The sequence below is a fragment of the Mastigoproctus giganteus genome, chromosome 1 (genome assembly GCF_048544385.1).
Source record: "Mastigoproctus giganteus isolate SK-2022 chromosome 1, ASM4854438v1, whole genome shotgun sequence".
NCBI classification, from domain to species: Eukaryota; Metazoa; Arthropoda; class Arachnida; order Uropygi; family Thelyphonidae; genus Mastigoproctus; species Mastigoproctus giganteus.
This window is the reverse complement of record NC_143575.1, coordinates 29,133,829-29,152,793: the sequence shown is the minus strand read 5'-3', so window position 1 is coordinate 29,152,793 and position 18,965 is coordinate 29,133,829. Positions and strand designations below refer to the sequence as shown.

Here is an 18,965-nt window from a genome sequence, read left to right as displayed (position 1 = left end):
ATTTTAACCATAATTTAGTGTATCTTCCGATACCTTTTCTCATCATAATTTTAAACTATTGTGATGAGTCAAAACACAACTGGTATATTACGACTAGTAGTATCAACCCTCCAAAGAACAAAGAATTCAAAATTCCCTCTCTGATGGATAACACGTGCCGCCCGCCAAGCAAGTTGACTATGTCGCCGAAGTAACTGAACGCGGATGCTTCGACAGTTCAGCACGTGCTATTCAGGGAGTTAGGGATGCTGTCGGATCGTCATCGCTTTAGACTTACTGCCGAGCAGAGTGGAACACTTTCGTACCTATGTGGGATAGTGTAGGCCCACGTGCATGCAGACAGGCGGGAGAAGAACGACGCATGCCTGGAGATGTCGAAGTCCATGGCGTGTTTACGAAAAAGGTGGTGCCCGTCACTCATGAGGTTAGACAGTTGTCATGAAAGCGAGTTATCACGTTGGGATTTCTCTGGTGCTCGTGCTCGTATCTGCCATAGTTGCAGGAGCACAGGGTAAGTAATTTTTTTCCCCGATTAAGTATAATGGGAAGTGTAAGTAGGTTAAGTAATCTAACTAATCAAAAGGTTGGTTGAACTCCTCCCCTCCCCGCTCCTCCAGCTCCGTATAACACCAAGAAAGCTTCAGCTGAGAGATTCTTTTTTAATAACGAAAAAAACTAAGTGGATAGATGAATATGAACTACTTCGAAAACTGATTTCACAAGCACTGGTTAGCTGTTTTGAAAGAATCATTTATACTCAATCTAGTCTAGTTAGTTACACTTTTTATAGGGGGGGGGGGAGAATTATGCGTATCTGTTGTTAAATTTTCTTCAATTTATTTCTCAGATAATACTTTGAAAAGAACTTTTTCTTTAATAGTTTGAGACAAAACCCAGTACAACAGCAGTTAGTTAGCAATGGGAAATACCAGTGACGTAGCAAAATATTTGGGGTGCCCTTATCCCATGATTTTATCGGGTCAATATTAAGAATGTCAGGGTGCATTACCTGGTTCGCTGATGTCATTGGCATATGGATTCGAAACCTCAACCTGCATAACTGAGGCACACCTTTGCTATCCCCTAACGCAAAGCACCAATTTATGGTAGTAAGCTGTCTATAGGTGGTACAACTGCATAGAGTTTACAATCGTGAAGTTTTTAGGCACAAAGGCCACATTGCGCCATTGTGTATTATATCTTTACAAGTGTGTGTGTTCACAGGGTGAGCCCTCGCGAGTAGCACGCTAGATATAATCACCGTTCTCCAAAAACCAATGGAAAAATCTTGGTTTCGAATCCCATCAGTAACTCAAGAATTTTTATAATCTTTTGTTTTCACTTGGCCATTTTAGCCGGTTTCAGGCGAGGACTCTGAGGCTTTATTTCCCAGAAGGTCGGGTTTACGTCCAGCAAACGGGCAAATCGACCACAGAATACACATGACACAATATACTAACGTCTCATAACCTTAGTTGCTTGGCGCTTAACATATACACATTCACAAGTCCGTTTGCATTCTTACCTGCTTTTGAGATCAGCTAATTCCACTCCACAGTAATCCCAACTGGCGGGACCTTTAGAAATTCCTCTAGTCTATGACGGACTCGAATCCAGACCTTTCGAAGAGGGTGACAAGTGGCATACTATTATACGGTCAGGGAGGTTTATATAAGACCTTACTATGCTTACTTTTGTAATTAATCAAAGCGTAGCAAAATGAGCTAAACACATTTTGCTGTTTTTTATCCGATATATAATTGTCATATTCATAAAAAAATGTAGAAAACATGTGACCTCACTTGAGCTGGAAAGGTCCTACCCAAGGAGATAGATACCCTTTCCTTCATTTCCCTGGGCCCGTCCATTCTAACTTTCAGAAGGGTCCCAAAATTTTTACACCACTGTAGAGGCTAGGGGAAAATAAAAGGATGAAGCTATCTCTTCCGTGCATTTTAATTCCCACAGACACACATACATAATAAATATTTGTTCTTTAAAATTTTTATTCTTTTTCCTTCTAAATCTAATTTTAAAATACACCAAAAATATCACAAAGGAAATTATAATCTTATTCCTCTGTTTCTGCCGGGTCGTACAACGACTTTTGTACCTCATTCCTTATCTATTTTCTTACCAGCGCATTGTTTACAACGAATCTTTGGTCTTTGGCTTTTGTATAGAATGCTATCAATGTACAGGTATTCTAGGAAAAAGCGCGCTATCTTTTGAGTAATTTTCTCGACCACTGCAGCAGACACACAAAATAGAAGAATAATATTTTCAAAAATCTTTTATAACTCTGACCCCTCAAACTTAAAATGTTTATATTTTGTTAAAATCATTTCATCCCCTTATATCAATTTGAAGATTATAACGATTTAGGTACTTTAAATACCAAGTAGAATGTGCTATAAAATCTTGTCATGATGTTGGAATTTGAAATTTTTAATGTGGAATAATTCATGTGGACTGCTTTGTTATTTAAATTCATGATATGTATTTTATTTACAGTCGTAAACATTGTATAAGCTATCACAGTTTTGCTTTTCATCTCTTTTGCCTTTTTTTCCTTTTGAAATTCTCAAAGGTTGTAAGGTAATTTGTTCTGTTTGTAACGCGTTTTAAGCGTAAAAAATGCCACGCAATAACAGAAAACACTGAAAAAAATTGAATGAATCTAAGCAACTGCTGAGAACAAATGACATTTCTCTTATGATCTTTTAGCATTTATAAAACATCTCATAAGTTTGTTTATAGTGTTTTAAAATGGCTTCAAAAACAAAATTAAGTGATCGTTTTGATTATGCCAAGAATTCTTGGCATAATAAAAACGATCCTTGTAAAGACATAAATGTAAAATCACCTTGTAAAATCACTTGTAAAGACATGATGCACTCTTTAGAAGGGTTAGAACTGTTATGCTAGAAGAAGGATGGATCATAACTAAGGTTCTGTTCTCATTCCTAGACCAGAGAGAATTTTCTGATGATGAAATGAGAAACTTCTGACGTGCTTTCGATATGATAGCCCTGTTAGCCAGTCGCTAGTGGAGTTGTAAGTTCCTCCGCCTCTCAGAACTCTGGGGTTTTTTGAATTCATAAAAGGCAAGCCAGCCGTAGAATACACGCAATTACTTACATGATTATAATTATAAGTTTATATGTTAGCAAAAGTATTAAGATACTAAAGGAAAGCCCTTTTCTGGTAGTACAATGTAACCACTGTCTTCCCACACAGTGTGGAAAAGACCTGGATTTGAATCCAGTCAGAGATACCAGAATTTTTCCAGGCTTTTTTTTTCAAAACTGGCTGAGTTAGTAGGTGAAAACTATGCAACCTCTAGTGAGGGTTGCATAGGTTTAATTCTACAAAGCTTCGATTTTTCGCCCAGCAAACAGACAAACCGACCGAACGATACATTCAATTACAGACATAATACTGATGCCTCTTAGCCTTTGGTGCTTAACACACACTAAAAAAAAGGATGCGTTTTAATATTAGATTTTAATATTCTTTGTATATATGTAGCTTCTTTTGGCCTGTAACATTGCATGGAGACCATGGAATATCTTCCGCCTAATATGATTTAATTAATTAAGTCATACGTCTACGTGTTTTAATTAATTAATGAAATGAATGAATGAATTAAATATTTCCCAGTTCCTCCATCAGAGCAGATTGTAATTGGAAAAGGCGATGGAAGAAAGCCAATAAATCCATCAGTCGCATTCTTCTCCTCAGACCAAGCTCTTATATACCAACCTTTTTTAAGGCATTGTCCTGTTAAAAAATAGGCGATGTCCTTTTTCATAACATTGTATTGAGATTGCCTGAATATCGCTCCTTTGATAAGGTACCACCTATGCCACATCACGCATCCCCGAACCATTAGACTGTTACCACGTTGCTTCACAGTTTCCTTTTCAACTCGACCCCCGAATTAGAGCTACACCCACGTTTTTCCATCTGATAAAGCAGTGTATATTAAGATTCGCCGCTTCAGAGAATCCTCTACCGAAAATGGCATCATTTTACCTATCGCCGTGTTTGTGGACGACAGCCTATCTGTGGAGCCGATGTTGGTGCAACGATCTGTGTATACTGTCGGTGATCAGTTCTTGGCAGAATACGTGATCTTCTTGATAGCAGTTCAACTTTTACATGGACAACTTACTTCCTCTTGAGTACGACGTTCCAGACAGGAGTCTTGGGAATGTTGAAATTCCGATTTTTATCATACGCTAAGTTTAGTTTTGTGGTGTTCTACCACCTTTTTAAATTCGAATTCACTGATTCGTTTCCGTTTGACATGTAGACTGTAAATGGCACCTCTGCATTCTGTTAGCCAAGTGGTCAGGAGCGGGAGTACAGTAGCACACGCTCTTTGAGTAGACCTTTGTTCAAGCCCCTGACTGCTAAATACGGTTGATACAAACCCGCATTGGACCAGCGTGGCAGATTACGATCCATTTCCCTCAGCATGAATTGTTGAGGAGGCTTCCATCCTGCAGTGGGTTGATAATGGCTGCAGATTTGTTTTTATTTGTTTTTACTATAGCAGTGCGCTGTATAATAATTTGGATAACCAGTGATTGCATAAGATGTACTTTTAAATAAATAAATACATTTTCTGTTTATACTCCGGGACGACCAAACGGTCAGAGAAGTTCACAAGATAGACAGAATACGAGAAACAGCACCGTATTTAGCAGTCACGGGCTTGAACCCCGGTCACTCACGGCACGTGTACTTATGCACCCGCGCGGTTTACCACTTGGCTACGGCGGCCGTTTGTTCCCAGTACTTGGTAACGCACTGTGTGTTCCAAGCATAGTACAATAGGTCTAATATACGTTGTTTGAGCCCTGGATAGAGAATCGGGGGTTCAAACAACGTAAATTAGACCTATTACGATTACGATCCACATCTATCACTTTTCTTTGAATAAGATAAGATAATGCACACTAAAATTGTTGGATATTTTGTTGGTGACAGTAAAGGGAATCAGTTAAACCGATAGCAGTTTTGATATTGTCTGGGCCCTGGTATTTTGTGAAGTGGTTAATGACCTCTTGAATATCAGCAATAGTGACGCTCTATAGAAAGAATCGTCTCTTTTCACTATTACTAAATTTACGTAGGTTGCGAATGTCCATGGAAATATCTGTAGAAAAGGCATTATAAGTAGAAAATGAGGGTCTGTGAGATAGGAAGCGGAGTGAATTTGTATGGGGTGAATGAAGGGACAACTTTCTAGATATAGAAACAACATTCAGTGAGCTTTGAAATTTATACCAAGATTTCCACTGAATACATCGGAACATCAATAAACTATAAATTTCAATTGGTTTTTTAAATTCTGAGATTTCTCGATGTCAACATAAATACTGTAGTTACGTTAGGAATCACTACACAGGTACTAAGAGTTAATGTTATTGATATCCCGGGGAGAAGAGTCCTTATTTATCCAACCTTAAATAACTCTCTGTAAATCGATCCTCGGCAATTAATCCCGTCATTAATGCGCACTGGACTTGATTTTTGAAAGTTTTCTCGCTAAGTGTGCTAATATTTGTAGTTAGGATTGACAGGTATCTGGTTTTGACCTGCATGAATCCAATATTTGAGCTTACTGTCCGGTGAACAAATTTAAAAAAATATCAACCATGTAAATGTTCGATACTTCCTAATGAAGAAAGTTTTATTACAGATTCAACGCACAAAATAACAGTTTGTGCATTGAACCTGTAGTAACTTTATGTTTATTATACCTCTCAATTGTTGGATGTGAAAGATGCTCTTAAAAATTGATAAAAGCTTCGCGATGAAATTTAAATTATAAATTGTAGATTATTACTTTTAAAAAGTTTAAAATTAGTTTCAGCATATTTTAAAGCATTTCTTATTAAAATCTATCCCTTTTCAATGAGAACGTCTTTTATTTTTTATTTATTTATTTATTTTTTTTTTTTGCGCCAAACTTTCCCTATGTATGTCCCGTATTTTTGTAGAAACCATCCAACTTGATTATAAGAAATTAATGCCAATTTCTTATAGTCACCTCAGAAAAACCGAAATATCTGTTCGGTTTTTCTGAGGTGGTCAGCTCGAACTCTAGCAGCAGTTAGTATAATACATTAAATTAGACGTACCCGGTGCAACAAACGCCATCTTTCTGATTATGGCGTAAATAGTTTAATTTAGATCATTCAGTTTTCACAATTCTTGTTTAGCTGTGATATAATTCTATAGCAGTCACCTGTGGGACATATGTCTCTATTTGCAGGTGGTTCCCCGTCTTCTCTAACCAATATTGAAGCAACCTCCGTTTTGGATGAAGGTGCATTATATCGTCTCTTATTTAAGTCCGGGTCTTCTATAAATGCCATGCGCACATTCATTGTTGGATTGGCCTGGGTTAGTTGATGCATTTGTTTATATGACTCAGCAAATGGGTTAACTTGTCGCAGCATCTCGTCCAATTGTTGCATTACTTCGGCTGTACACCCTTGGTTTGATTGTTTTTCAAGCCGCTTTTTGTTGCTTCAGCAGAATCGAAAATATAAAGTTGTCCATATCCTGGCTTATTTGCCTCGTTTGGATATAGCGGTGAGACCAAATGGTAAATCTGACCGTGTATTCTAAAACAGTATGGTCCATTTTCGGGCGGTGATTTAATCTCTGCGCCCATTGATGCGAACGCCATTGCTGAGTTGTACTCTCGTATATGTTCTCTGTAGTTATTTATTTTACATGTATGCCCTGTAAGCAGCTCTCGTAATAGAGTAGGTATCTCAGACAGTGGGTCAAGTGAAACCATCCTGACAGCATTTAGTGTATTTATTTGATGTGTTTAACTCATGTCCCCAATATCTTGCATTGCAATACTCACAGTTGTAACACATATTTCCTATGTCATGCTCTTCTATATTAATTACAGCTTTTTGATTATTCCGGTACTTCTATTTGATTAGTCCTACGGCGTCTTCTCATTTCCAATCTTGCTCTCTTTCTTCAATGTTTTCTGTCCGTCTTCGTAGTCGTAGAGTCCCGTTTCGGTCTCTTAGTCTATTAGATCTCTCCTCTAATGTTTCATTAGCATTTTTTTCTACACATTTTCTCAAAGTTCTTACACACTGTTCAGCCATTTTTACACTTCTTAAAACTTAGAAAGGTTTATTAAAATTGAAGACAAAAAAATAAACATACATTGATAGCTTTCAGGCATAGGTTGCCTTTCTTCAGTCTAAAAACGTTAGTACAGAAATTAATGAAGAATGCCCGGTATGGTGGTCATGCGAGGTGAACCGCGTGAACGGGTGCAGCCAACGATTAGCAGTTGGAAAAATTAGGCAGCATACCTAAGTGTTTTATATATATAGATATCTGGGAACTAAACTTTATGGGAAGTTAGAATACGTGAAATGTCTGTACCGTTAATAAATGTACGCAGTGCGTTACATTCCGGGCTTGCTTGAGTTTTATTTCTTTTTTATGATTAATGAAAGTAAAAAGTAAATAACTAATTATCTTGTTACCACCCAATTGTAATCAATTAAATATAATATATAAAAGCAATTGTTTTCATTTCAGTGCACATACCTAAACATAATATTTACTCAACTATATGTAATGCACTTTACTTATTTCCTTCACAATTTTAATAAAAATTTAAATGCAACACATACTTCATGCGCCGTGATTCAATAAATTAAACAAATATCAACATATTCCTTAGCTGAAGCTGATAGACGCTTTGCTCATATGCGAACTCTCCTAAAAAAGAAAAACAAATTATTTTGTAATAATGAAAAACTATTACTGGGTTATTTAGTTAGGGAAGGAAGCTACGTGGTTGTTTTCCATTCAGGTTATTATTATACCACGTGGAAATTAATAGAATAGTTTATTAGGCTGTTCGCCTCTATTACTATACGTTAAGGTGACGTTTCGGGTATCTTACCGATACCCATCATCAAACAAAGCTGCCGAGGATGGATATCGGTAAGATACCTGAAACGTCATATTAATGTATAGTAATGTAGGCGAACAGCCTAATAAACTATAGTATTAATTTCCACGTGGTCTAAGAGTGGTTTTAATATAATAATAACCTTATTACTGAGTAGCTAAAATTAATGTTAAAATGCCACTGTTTCATATAAAATTCCCGGTATATCTGCTGTGAAGAGAATTTTTTCTTGTTTCAGTCAATGTATATTATTAATATTATAACTGTTTGCACATACACAACTTTATTAACTAGTTAAAAGTAATATAACAACTTATTTTCATTTTGTCTTTTTGCAGCTCCAAAGTGTTGTAGCCACACCCAAGGTTCTTGCAAAGCAGCATGTGAAGAAGTAGGTACAAGCTACGAATTAAAATAGAATTATTTACTTAAGAAATTTAAGAAAAATAAACGCAGTCTTAAGCATTGCATTAAAATATTAAGATAATAAAATACAGCATGCTTAAATATCGAAGAAAAAATTACGAATAAAAGTTATAAAATCAATACGAGCAGGAGGGTTTTTCATATACAGTTTCACAAATGAAAAACGATAGCGTGCTGTTCGTATTGAGACTATGAAAAACTCTTATTAAAAACCATGAAACTCTCGCACGAGACCGATTAATTCGAACACGTAACAGAACACCCTCAAATGATACCCACTTCCAGAAGCACACTCAGGATTTTTATTTTTTGATGCTTAGGATTAGAACTACTGGTTTTAAAAAAAAAAAAAATTTCTTTTCGTTTTGAAATCTCTTTGAGGGAGTTGAAGATCCGCCATCGTCCTCCCTCTCTCTTTTCCATATTGAATGAAACGAAGCCATGTCTGCTGAATGAAAAGAATGCTTTACATTAGCCACTGTACTAATTATTTATCCTCGTGGGTAGCATAGTTTCAATCCCTACCCTTTCACTCATGTGGACAAGAGTGGTTCGGATTCCGTCAAAACAAAAGGAACTTCTACGGCTCTTTTTTTTTCGTTCAAGATAGTTGGTCTTGGATGAAGGCTGCACTGCTTTTTTTTTTCTGCCAGAAACTCTTTTTTCATCCAATAAAACAGACAAACTGGCAATATAATACAAAAAATTTACAGAAACAATTCACTTGTCTCATAGCTTTAGCACCAAAACAAAACAATGAACAGATACTTTAACTACACTAGTGCTGAAATGTTAAAGAACAAATACAAAAACGTAAATCAAAAAGCGTTTTATTTTATTATGACAAAATGTTAGAGTTTGTTTTAACGTGTGTCTTATAATGCACAAAAATTGGACAAGTTTCGATCCGAAGTTACAGAATTATGCAAACTAGTTCATGAACGTCCAAAAATGGCAAATCACATGGAAATACACTGAGTGACGACTGAATTATGACCACCCCTATGAAATCCGAATGCGACCCGTTGACTACGTGAGGTGGCGCCTCCGTAGCCAGGTGGGCAGGAGCAGCAGTGTGTAGCACACGCTTCTTGATTAGACCGGGGTTCGAGCCCGTCACCACCAAATACGGAGGATGCGGAAAGGTCAGGGAATGACCACCGCATATCCCCGGAGAGATGATATGGCCTTAGTTGCTGATGCTCCTAAAAGCCAAATAACAAAACAAACAAACTACGTGAGGTACGAGAGTGCGGAGTTAGTCGACCTAAGTAGCATAGATAAGATGTCAGTGGTTCAGTAGGTAGTAAAATTCCGAGCGTGATGAGCAAAAGGACAGATTGTGTGTGCTCGACGAGCTGGTGCCTCGATTTCCCAAATGGCTGAACTGGTGGGGTGTTCCAGAGTCGCCATGGTTAAAGTGTACTAGGACTGGCGTCAAAGTGGTCAAACAACGACCCGACGGGAAAACTGCAAAGGTCAGCGAAAGGTTGATGTTAGCGCCGGGTCCGACGACTCGTACAGGCGAACAGGCGCAGCACTGTTGAAAGGTTGACTACCCAATACAACATGGGCCAACCCGGAACAATATCTGGCATGACCATGCGTCGCACGCTCGCATGTATGGGCTATACCTGCAGACGACCCCTACGGCATCCTCTCCTAACCAAGGTTCATCGGCGTAAAAGACTGGCCTGGTACAACGAGCATGCGAGTTGGACGTTAGAAGAGTGGAAGAAGGTGTGCTGGTCGGATGAGTCACGTTATTTACTCCACACCGTGGATGGTCGTGTACGGATTTGGCGTCAACAACATGAGGCTCTTCATCCATCATGCATGGTATCAAAAGTGCAGGCCAGTGGAGGCGGTTGTATGGTGTTGGGCATGTTTCACTGGCAGGAACGTGGACCCCTGGTGCATGTGGAACAACGTATCAGTGGTCTCCGCTGTCGTCAACTGCTTGCTGACTGTGTATACCCTGCTATGTTACACTTTTTTCCGAATGGCGATGGTGTCTTCCAAGATGACAATGCGCCGAGCCATCTGGCACTTGTTGTGCAGGAATGGTCTAAGAACTCCCCCGTTATCAATCCCATAGAGCACTTGTGGGACACTATGGAAAGGTATATCAGGCGTCTGGAAATACCAATCACTTCCATACCTGCATTGCCAAATATGTCTGGGGCCTTAAGCCCGCCACCCTCAAATTGTATTATACTTTTTTATTTTTACCAATAACTTGTTATGCTGCTGGTGCCTGGGGCTCCAGAGTGAATAATTGTTCAGTTAGAAAGTACCTTTTGCAGGCGCAGCGCTTTTTTCTTTTGGCTATATCTAGGGCCTGCAGAACGGTTTCGACCGTGGCTCTGCAGGTTCTCTGTTGTAGGATACCAGTACAATATGAGGTAATTTTTCAATACCTGCAGTATCATCGTAGGAAACATCTACCGGCTGGTGTGGGGAATTATTTTCTGAATCTCGATTTACCGGAAAAAGATGATATTGTTGTAGAATGTTAGAGTTTCTTTACTGTCTTATTATGAGTGTTCTGATTTCTTCGCATAAGTGCAGGAGTGAAAACACACTTCCTACAAGGCTTCGGAGTGAATTTTTAAGGGATTGGCAACAAGACTGGAGTGAATTAGAGCTGGGTAGAATTACAAATAAATTCATTTCTCATGTCTCGGAATATAATAAACAGATGAACTGGTTTAATCCTGGTCTTAATGTAATGTTTTTGTTGACTGGACACGGTAACCTTAACAGCAAGTTATTCTGTTTTGGTTTGGTCAACTCTCCTCTCTGTCATTGCGGTGCTCCTGAGACTGTGGAGCATCTGTTATTTGACTGCAACATATATTTGGATATTAGACGTGAGCTTCAAATCCTAACTGGAATATTTGATTCGTTCAATTGGACTCAGTTCTTAGAGAACAAGGATAATTTTATGGCTTTATCTGAATATGCAGATAGGCTGTTTAACAGAAGAAAATTTATAATGAATAGAGATATACCTTGAAATGACTAACATGATTGTGGTGCATAACTTTATTAGTATGTATTTGGATTCTAAGATTTATAGAAGACAATGATTGGATATGAGCTAGTTGTTTCATGAATGGAACATTGTACATAGTTGTAAATAATCTTTGGACCGAAATTAAGGGTCCATGTTTCTGAACAGCTTAATGATTCTGGATTAAAACTTGGAAAGATTATTAAATTATTTATTAAAGTGTATTAAATGTATTTTTGCTGTATTACAAAACGTTAAACTACAGTCCTAGTATTATTAGTACTGAATCAGATAGATGATTGGTTTTATTGTTTTTGAAAGCGATATGTTATTGAGTATTATGTTTATTGAACTTGGATTGCACTGCTGATACTTAGTTACTCTATATGAGACTTGGTTTGTACATGGTTGGATTTCTCTTCCATGTATGCGACTTTGGCTCACAGAAGTATTGTGGGAACTCATGATTGGTTTGTCCAAGCTGTAGATATGGCAGTTGTGGATGACACGAGATCCTTTGGTCTCTGTATCTAGCTTAGTGTGAGTAACAGATTTTTTTTTTTTTTTTCCTGTTTTGATCTTGAGTTGATTGTAAGGACCAAACTTAGGATAAAATTTGATTTGTTTGCGTTTATTGTTGTTTTGTTGGGCAGTATGTGAAACTTGACGATTTAATCATGGAAAGGATACATGCTGAATGTTTATGTTCTCTTTTAGGTGTGTGTTGGTTAACCTACTAGATAGGGTTAATGAAAGTGTATCCTCTAAAATGGATGGAGTTTACATGCTAAGGCTGATTTCATCATTATTGCTTTGCTGTAGAATGTTAGTTTCTTTACTGTCTTATTATGAGTATTCTGATTTCTTCGCATAAGTGCAGGAGTGAAAACACCCTTCCTACAAGGGTTAAATTAAATTAATCTCCAAAAGTGATTGTAGTTTTTATAACCAAATTTGTTATTTATTTATTGGTGTAAATAGTGATTTGTCTATTCTTCTCTAGTTGAGAGAAATGTTAAATTGTTGGCTTTGTAAATAATGTGTATATTAGTTTTACTTTTATTTGGCTGTGTGGCCTTACCGAACTCTGTAAGCTTTGTCCACTAGTATCTTTTAAACTTTAATCTCTTGCTGACTTGCTTTTCTGGGGATGCCTGTTTCTTTCATCCCCTTGCTTTCCTTTTCTTTCCCATCCATACCATTACCTCTACTTCTCACGCTATGTTCCCTCCTTTTAATTTTTCATTATTTATTGGGATAACAAGTTTTCTTGTTATCCCAATAAATGATGTTATCCCACTAAGAGTATTTTCCTGTTTGGTATCCCTGGCACGCCTCCACGTGGCATGGGATGGGAGTAATGGGGCAGCAGACCAGGTGTTCACTGCCCTCTGGCTGCGAAATTGCCACGTGCTGGCACTCAACATTCAACATAACACACGCATAAACTTTACACACCAACACTTATTCACACTTGCCGGCTTTGGCAAATTTGCTTTTCAGACGCTACTGCGGTACATAGGGGAAACCCTGGAGACCGCCTCAAAAAACAAGAATACCTTAAATACCTGCATTGCTGACCGAATTACACGCAGCCTGGTTGGCCATACCTCCCGAGCGCTTCCGACACCTTGTTGGATCAATGCCAGGTCAGATAGCTGCTGTACTGAGGGGAAAAGGAGGACCTACGAAGTATTAGGTAGGTGGTCATAATTCATTGATCACTCAGTGTATATCCTAAATAAGAGATGTGATCTCCATCGACGACTCTTACTTAGGACATGACTGTCTAAATTAGTGCTGGAAGTAAGAATTCGCATCCTTGTGTAAGCGTTGATGTAAGATCAGTCAGGTAATGATTGGCAATTGGAGATATTAAGACACGGAATCGCGTTTCTTTTTGCCCTCTAGATAAATGTGCCGTAATCCGATTAAAGAATTTATCGTTACGTTACTATCAGTGAAAAGAACTATCGGTTATTACTGTAGAGTCCAATCCACGTGTTGTCTGCACCAATTCTAATGGGCTCTTTTATGAAAAGAGTTCAAGTGGACATAATCTTTATACGCAACAGCTGATCGCGTAGGAAGGCAACCCCATGAAGCCTTCTAGAGTTAATATGCTGTCTCTTTCTTTCTCTCCAGGAGAGAGAGTTTGCGTGTTTTGGAATTGGTTCGACAGTCACATTCAAAGAATCATCCAAATGTTACTGTTGTGATTTTTTAAATGATATTTGTATTTAAAAGTACATTTGCATTTTCAAAGGCGTTAATTTTTGAAAGATATTTACATTGTAAATGTCATTGAAACAGTAGTGTTTAATAAAGCATTATAATTTAGCTATATTCTTTTAAGAAGAAAAAAATACAGTTTGAAATCATTGTTTTATACTTATTTATTCCTTTATAATAAGATCTGTAGAATGCTTGTCGTTCACTCTGGTAGTGGTTTTTGATCTTTTCAACTAATTCTGAACTGTATCGTATTCTTCTTATTTTTTTTTTTTTTTTTTGTACTCTTTTTCTCCCATCAGATTGGGTGTCCTGTCTAAAGATTTGCACACGATAGTGCATTACAGGCAGTGCTTTCCAGTTTGACCAATCTTGCTTTTCAACAAACAACGAAAATACTGTAGTCGAAAGTTCATTTTATTAGCCGCGTTAGCATATTTGCATAATGTGCCTATTGTGTTCACCATATTCATCCGACTTTTCGACCGTCCGCATATAATAACTCTGTTCCTAGTAGCTGGACTTTTCATGAAATTTTATATTTGGGCCTTTAAAGAAGATTTGTCAAACCATTCCAAATTTCATTAAAATCAGACCAATAGAAATATGGTAATTATTGTTTATTTTTTCGTACATATCACATCTCCATATATTGCAGTTGAAGCACTAGTTATGTTGCCATGCGCTGGTTGGATAAATGGATGGGCAATGTGGTGCATAGCAGAAACGAATTGTTCTCAGTTCGCGCATAAAAGTCGTTCAGTTTTTTGTTACAAATCATGAATTATTACTGTTTGCTAACGCTCCTGAAATGCGCCCAAAATACTTTTTTAATAAAGCTAAAGAAATGTTTTTTGGTCACTTATATGATCTATAAATAGGTTGTCCTTCAGTGGTAGCTGATAATTTATTTCTGTTCTTCACAAACTCAGTTCCAGTCTTGTTTCACAAAAAATAAATAAATAAATAATAATAAAAAGAATCTACTCGAACCTATGCTTGTCTTCAACAATACCTTTCATTTCTAGACACCTTATTTTAATTAACCTGAACTTTCAACATAATATCACTTCTACATGCGAAAGGTTATAGTTTCTCTTTATTTTTCAGAGTAGTTTTCCTTCTAAATAGCTGCTAACCCTGCAAAACTCAAATCTAAACTTCCATGGAGTGTCGTACCAACCTTTGATGCAGTATCCAGAACTACTTTAAAAGCTTTGAACTCTATCTAGAAGTTAATTAATAATTACTCTGCTATAAAGTCAACCCGACCCGCCTTCAGCTTAATTCGTGATATTTACATTGGCACTGCTGTCTCTTGTAGTTCCATCCCTCTCAATTTAACTGATCCATTCAAGATTCAACCCTAAATTCATGAGCTAACTTTGCTTCTTCTTCTTCGTTTGTTCCTACTATTTCTTTGCTCCAAAATTTGCTGTGCATGTACACTCTTCATGGGAAACAGTAAGCTACTTTACAAGTGTAGATCGCTTTTTCTCTGCTCTCTTTTACAGGGTACGCACTTTTACTTTTCTTAAAAGAATCATTCTCGAATTTTTTAAAAAAATCTTTTTATTTTTCTAAACACTCGCAATGTAAATCTAAGCCTCTCTAACTACCAAGCTGTACAGAAAAAGTACCCAGAATGATTATTTTTAAAAGATAAAAAAGTGAAATAATACCTTTAAACATTTCGCTTACCGTAATGTCCTCTAGTAGTAATCTGTTTTTGTCAGCGACTGTAAAGTATATCATTTTATACCATCAGTTTAGTATTTTTTTTTCTTAGTAGTTTACATCGCACTAAAAAATGGGCTGCGTATTTTTTGTGATAGGATACGGGTTCGATCTTGCAATACCTACTGGTGACCACGTGCGCTAGCAAGAATCATAGCCAACTCTTGTATGTGCTATGTAAATCAAATTATTATTAACACATTGATAAATCTCAAATCAAAATCTCCTGCAAATTTCACGCCCATTTCCACAGCATCTCTGTTTCATAAATGCCTGAAAAAATTTATACTCCAGGTAATTTCTAAACAGATATTCTCGCATAAGCTGCTGTTAGGGTAAGGCAGTTAGGTGTGTATTAAGTGCCAAAGTAACTAGGAATATGAGGCGTCAGTGTACGGTGTTTGTAATTGCGTGTATTTCTTCGGTTGGTTTTCTGTGCTGAACGGATGATCCCAGTTTCTGGAAGAAAATCCATGTAACCCACATCTGAAGCCAAATAACTCAGCCACATTGTGATAAGCACTCAGAAAAAATCATTGACGTAATTCGAAGTTGGGTTTTTCCACCTGGTATCGCGAGAACGGTGATTATATCCAACGTTTTAATCATGAGGGCTTCCAGTTTATCCTTCAAGGATCACACACAGAACATATTCGAAAGCACTAAAGACACTCTGGACGAATCAACCTGGATCTGTGTAAAACGCACAACAAAGATATCATCATGAAGTACATCCCCTCTTACTTCAGTTTCTGTATGTGCTATGCAGTGAAGATAAGGTCCGCATCCCCACAGCGCACTCTACAGAAACTTCAGAGTCTAAAGTTTTGTGCTCTGAAATGGACATATAGATAGGCCCATCTGCTATGTACCACCTCTAAGTCAACATTATGTGCAAATGTGCCCTCGTGTGTAGCACAGTTGATATAACCATCATCCTCCGCACACCGGATGGAAAAGACTTGAGTTTGTTATTTTAGCGTTAGTAGTGACAAATGATGCAAGAAAGCAAGGGAAAAAAAATACACCTGCAACTCTGATTTCACTTATTTATTCCCCTCCAATAGTTTGTCTAGTTCTTCTTTGAATTTATTTTAACTATCAACTTCCACAACAACAGATGGGAGTTTGTTCCAGCAATCAACCACCCGCAGGCTAAAGGCAAACTTTTGCACAGCTATTCTGCAACCGTCTTTCCTCAATTTGAATTTCTGCCCTCTCAAGTGTGTGGTCTGAATAAAAATCCCATCAGCATCGAGCTCTCTCAATCCATTCAACACCTTTCTTGGTAATAGCATCCCTTTCTTTCCCTCACTCTGGGGTTACTGCTACAGTAACCCCAGAGTGAAGTTATATGCAGTACTTTACGTTTGTCAATGTTAAACTTCAATTTCCAAACATCTCAATCAGACCATTTCTCAGGTGCCTAGTCACCAGACGCTGAAATTTGCAGAACTGAAGCCTTTGTTGGGGAGTGCACCCCTTTGTTCCCCTTACCTTTCTCGTTGACCTTCTCTGTACTTTCGTTGTCTTCTCTGTACATGGTCGTCCATCAGCTCTACATGCTTCCTAAACTGAGGCATCCAGACATACACTGCCCTACCATTAATATCCGGACACCTGCCTTTAGACAAAAAAAAAGAGCTTTTATTGTGTCAGTTAATATTTTGTGCTGAAGCCTTTTGCTTTTATGACGGCCTTCAATCTTCGCGGCGTACTCTCAACCAGTTTTTTATAAATGTCAAGTGATATGTACCTCCACTCGGCCTTTAACGTGGCCACCAGTTCGGCCTTGTTCTTTGGGCGATCTCGACGTGCACGTACCCGACGATCCAATACATCCAAAGATGCTCGATAGGGTTCAGATCAGCACTGTGGGCTGCCAATCCAACTTTTCCACACCCATGTTCTCAAACCACTCTGTTACGACCCGAGCTGTATGGCATGACGCGTTGTCTTGCTGATAGAGGTATGGGCCTTCTCCGAAGATTGCCATAATGTTGGAAGTGCATAATTATCCAGGTTGTTCTGGTATTGCACAGCGTTCATGGTTTTGTCGATAGCGACTAATGGGCTCAAGCCAAACCATGTCAAGTAGCCCCATACCATGACACTACCTCCACCAAACTTCATTGTTGGGAGGATACAATCAGGAAAGAACTGTCCCCTGGCATTCGCCACACCCAGGAACGACCATCAGAATAGTAGAGTACGAACCTCGACTTGTCTGTCCATAGGACTGTTTTCCACTGCTCTACAGTCCAGGGGAACATTCGCGCTCTTTACATCATGTTAATTGGCATATAGCATTAGTTGAGGTGATCAATTCTGTTGAACTGTTGAATGTATCATCTTGCATGCCTACTTTTGCAATTGTCTGTTCGAAGCCCAGTGTGCATATTTATATCAGGTTCTGTGACGTGTTCCGGATATTAATGGTAGGGCAGTGTATATGCAGTACTCAAGATGCCCTCGTGGATAACACAGTTGGTAGAATCACTATCCTCCCCCACACCGGGTGGAAAAGACCAGAGTGCGAGCCCCGTCGTTGATTTGAGGAATTTTAGTGGGCCTTTTTCACAACGTGACTGAGGTAGTCGGTCTCAGGGGAGGGTAGCATGGTTTTTTCTCCCGGAAACTGGGCTTGTTCGTCTAGCAAAGAGAAATCAACCACAGAATACACGAAATTTACAGACAGTGTACACGGAGCAATATGGCCTTAGTCGCTGATGCTCCTAATACCCACTATAAAAAATGAAAGTAATCAAGATGTGGCCTGACCATTACCTTATACACGGGATAAACACCTCCTTATACCTGCTTAGCAAAATTCCTCTATATCATTGACAAAACCCCATGAGCTGTCCTGGCTGCCTGTCTGCATTGTCCAGAGAACTTCGTATCCGACAGCACTATTACCCCCAGATTTTTTCATTTTCCACTGCCCTGAGTGTAGCCACACAATAGAAAAGTTCCTCTAGGATTACTGCTACCCAAATGCAATTCCTTGCATTTGTCAATGTTAAACTTCAACTGCCATTTCTCAGCCCATCGACCCATAGTAGCTTCCAAGATTAAATCTTTGAATGTTTCCCATTTAGAATTTGCTGTTGATAACATCATCAGTTGGTCCCACTGTATATAATTTAAAAACTGTCTGAGACCACTTTAGTCATCATTAAATAGCATTTAATAAATTATATTAAATATTAATCTACAAATTCTCTCGCCAGATTAAAAAATTATGCAACGAGCGTATAAACTACGATTTAATATGACAATTAGATCAATAAAAAGGCAAAATATTTCAAAAAGTTATCGTTTCGGAGCTGAAAATTCTTTGACTAGCACGTGGATACTCTCCTCCCCGAGTATTGTATTTAAGTAAATTTAAATTTTTTGTTTATACTCCGGGAAGACCACACGGTCAGAGGCGTTCACATGATAGAGAGAATGCAACAAACAGCACAGTATTTAGCAATCACGGGCTTGAACCCCGGTCACTCAAAGCACGTGTATTTATGTATCCTCCTGCTTGATCACTCGGCTCCGGAAACCTTTTGCTATTATCGTATTGGT

General features: G+C 38.2%; 1 protein-coding gene across 1 annotated transcript in view; it reads left to right on the top strand.

Moving 5' to 3' along the window:
* Nucleotides 1–323: 323 nt before the first annotated feature.
* Nucleotides 324–18,965, top strand: part of LOC150090666 (reversion-inducing cysteine-rich protein with Kazal motifs-like) — a 234,509-nt gene continuing 215,867 nt past the window's right edge. The window contains exons 1-2 of the mRNA XM_090388252.1: nucleotides 324–511; nucleotides 8,314–8,366. Of these exons, the coding sequence (XP_090244378.1) occupies nucleotides 439–511; nucleotides 8,314–8,366 (126 nt within the window). The 5' untranslated portion in view covers nucleotides 324–438. The remainder of the gene's footprint in view (nucleotides 512–8,313; nucleotides 8,367–18,965) is intronic.